The sequence below is a fragment of the Apium graveolens genome, chromosome 2 (genome assembly GCF_009905375.1).
Source record: "Apium graveolens cultivar Ventura chromosome 2, ASM990537v1, whole genome shotgun sequence".
Lineage (NCBI taxonomy): Eukaryota > Viridiplantae > Streptophyta > Magnoliopsida > Apiales > Apiaceae > Apium > Apium graveolens.
This window is the reverse complement of record NC_133648.1, coordinates 56,610,545-56,614,055: the sequence shown is the minus strand read 5'-3', so window position 1 is coordinate 56,614,055 and position 3,511 is coordinate 56,610,545. Positions and strand designations below refer to the sequence as shown.

Here is a 3,511-nt window from a genome sequence, read left to right as displayed (position 1 = left end):
GATGGAAAAAACTAACTCCTTTTCTAAATAGTCATTCCTGTTTTTAAGAGCAAGACTTTCAGATGTTAATCTTTCACATGTTAAAGTCTGATCTCTAAAACTAATGAACATAATTTTAAGGTATAATCTCAACTCAGTAATATCATCAGTATGAAAAGCAAAGGTTGTTTGAGGTACCTTCAATTCAGCAGTGTCAGTACTGTTATCAGCATTTGCCATCAAGGCATAGTTCACCTCATCTTCAGAATCTAAAGTGTATGTCTAGCTTTTCTTCTTTGTGACAAGTGCCTTGCCTTTATCACTTTTTCCTTTCTTTTAGTCAGGAGATATGTGGCCTCTTTCACCACAATTGTAGCATTTGACATTTGAGTTGTCTCCTCTGTCAGACTTTCCTCCTTTTCCTTCAGACTTTCTGAACCCTTTCTTATCAGAACTTCCACCTTTCCTGGAAAACTTCTAGCCCTTTCTGAATTTCTTGTAGGCTATCTTTATGATACCCTTCACCATAAGAGCACACAGTTGCATCATCTCAGCATCAACATCACCTTCAGATAAACTTTCAGTTTCTGAATCATCATCATCAGGATTTGATGATTCTAAATTAGACTTTATGATGAGAGCCTTTCCTTTGCCCCTCTTTGAGACAACCACTTTAGGAGATTACTCCTTAGCTTTAAGAGCAACTGTCCTTGACTTTCTTCCATGGCTCTTGCTCCTTTGATCCATCTCAAGTTCATGAGTCTTGAGCATATCATAAATTTCATCAAAAGTAGTTTCAGTAAGGTCATAGTTGTCTCTTATGGTAGTAGACTTCAAATCCCAATTTTCAGGAAGAGCTAAAAGGAATTTTAGATTTGAATCTTCAAGATCATATTTCTTGTCCACCAGTGACAGATCATTCAAGAGTTTGGCAAACCTGTCATATAAATCAGTTAATAACTCGTCAGCTTTTAAGTCAAAGTGCTCATACTCTTGAGTGAGTATAGTTCTCCTGTTCTTTTTGATTGCATCAGTTCCCTGGCATCTTGTCTCCAAAGCATCCCATATCTTCTTTGCAGTCTTGCATCCAATTACCCTGTTTGACATGACATTATCAATTGCACTATGCAGCAAATGCCTTACCCTTGTATCCTTGGAAATAGATGAGATATCTTCAGGTGTGTATTTACCACTCTCCTTTGGTATGGACTTTGCTGGTTGATCAGCAACTGCAACAGAGAGCTTGGTAGGCTTATATGGTCCTTCATTAATTCTGTCAAGGTATTCTGGATCTATAGCTTCCATAAACATAGCCATCTTTACTTTCTATATAGGATACTCAGATGCTCTCAGTATGGGAACCCTAATAGTCTCATATCGACTGTGGGTTTGAGTGTTTTGAGTTTCTTGAGTTTCGGTGGGCTTAGTTGGAGTTTGTGTTTTCTTCAGACATGATTGATTGTTTGGATCTTTACTGTATGTGTGTTAACAGTAAAGCTCTGATACCACTTGTTAGGTATCACAACACTATAGAAGGGGGTTGAATATAGTGTTTGTACAATCAAATCGATTTCAACACAAGTATGTAACAAAGATCAAGTATATTCAAATAAACTCTGTTACAATAGAACTGTTGTTCTCTCTCAGTGATGAAAAATATTACTAAGAGCTGCTAGGTTACAATGTACAATCTTCTCGATAATGATAACACATATAGTGTAAACCCTAAGCTGTGTTTATATAGTATACAGTTACAAGATATTTTCTAATTGATATGGAATATAATTCTGTCTCCTAAAATATATCAATCAGATATCTTCTACAAGTCTTCCAGTCCTCTAACTCTTCATGCATATCTTCTTTTGTTTTAGTTCAGATCTTCTCCTGTAAATCTGCCGCATTCCTTATCTGAAGTCTTCCCGCACTTAAGTTCTGATATATATCTTCTGACGCCTTAAGTTCTGATATTAAGTTCTGACTTCAGTAAGTTCTGATTTTCAGTAAGTTCTGATAAGTCTTGTTGTTAAGTTCTGAAAACTAATCACAAATTAGATTAGACATGACATCTCAAATATATCTAAAAGGAAAGATGAGGTGATCACAGACAAACACCATCCCCAAATATCAGAGTTTCAGATTTATAAAGATAAGGAAACCTTCAACCTAGTCCTCAACCACTAAGCAATCAATAATAATTTCCAGTTCAAAGTGAAAAAGTCTTGCAAAAGAGTATTTTTAGTTGAATGTATTGACAACAATTGCAAATGGATGTTGTGTGCTTCAAGGAATGGAAACACAAATGAGTCCATAATTCGGAGATTTGTCAACAACCACAGTTGTGCTCTTGATGTGAGGTTTAAAGGACAGCGACATGCAACCACATCAATCATGCAGATATAATAAATCAAAGTTTACAAATATCAAAACAACTTACAAAGTTGCTGATATTAAATGTGATATGAAAAATGATCATAATATAAACGTCAACTACAACAAAGCATGGAGATCAAAGGAAAAAGCTCTGGAAAATATGAGAGGAAATGCAACTGCTTTATATGCTGAATTATATACTTATTTGTTCATGTTGCATAACACAAATGTTGGATCAATAATTGAACTACAATTGACAGCAAATAGTTGTTTCATGTATGTGTTCATTGCGTTGCACGCATCAATAAAAAGTTGGAATTATTGTTTACCAGTTGTCGTGGTTGATGGCACCTTTCTTAAATCAGCATATGGAGGACCTTTATTGGTGGCTGCAACTCAAGACGCAGGAGGCAGAATAGTACCACTTGATTTTGCAGTGGTGGATTCGGAGAATGATTTGTCATGGGAATGGTTCTTCACCAAATTCAGAAAAGGTTACAGAGGAAGGGAAGACATGTTATTCGTGTCAGACAGACATGAAAGTATTATTAAAGGAGCCAGTAAGGTGTACCTTGAAGTACCAAATGCCTTTTGCATCTTTCATCTACTGGGGAACATTAAAACAAAATTCAAGAAAAATTTGAAGAGGATAAAGGAAGAATTTGTATCTGCGGCTAATGCCTATAGTGTCAAAAAATTCAACTATCACATGAATGAACTTGAGAAAGTCAACAAAAGAGTGCAACTCTATTTGCAAGAAATTGGCTATGAAAAATGGGCAAAGGTCTACTCCACAAATAATAGATATTCAAACATGACATCAAATGTTGCAGAATCTCTAAATTCTGTGATCACTTCAATAAGAGAGCTACCAATCTACACAATGTTGGAAAGTTTGTGAGGTTTAATATAAAAATGGAGTTGGAAAAATCGCCATGAAGCAACTTCAACAACACATTTGACTAGGAAGTATGAAGAGCTGTTGAAAACAAATTACAACTACTCTATGGATTTAACGGTAAACTATATGAACCTATGCTTTTTAGTTAAATAAATTAGTACATTTAACATTTCCTTTAAATAACTTACTAGGTGCATCTAACAAATGAAATATTCTTTGAAGTGCATAATAAGGAAAAAAGTATGTGGTTGACCTTGGTAA

General features: G+C 35.2%; 1 protein-coding gene across 1 annotated transcript; it reads left to right on the top strand.

The window, feature by feature from the left end:
• The first annotated feature begins 2,350 nt into the window (after positions 1 to 2,350).
• On the top strand, positions 2,351 to 3,250 carry LOC141689848 (uncharacterized). The gene has a single exon (XM_074494341.1). The coding sequence runs from the start codon at positions 2,351 to 2,353 to the stop codon at positions 3,248 to 3,250; it is 900 nt and encodes a 299-aa protein (XP_074350442.1).
• Positions 3,251 to 3,511: the final 261 nt, after the last annotated feature.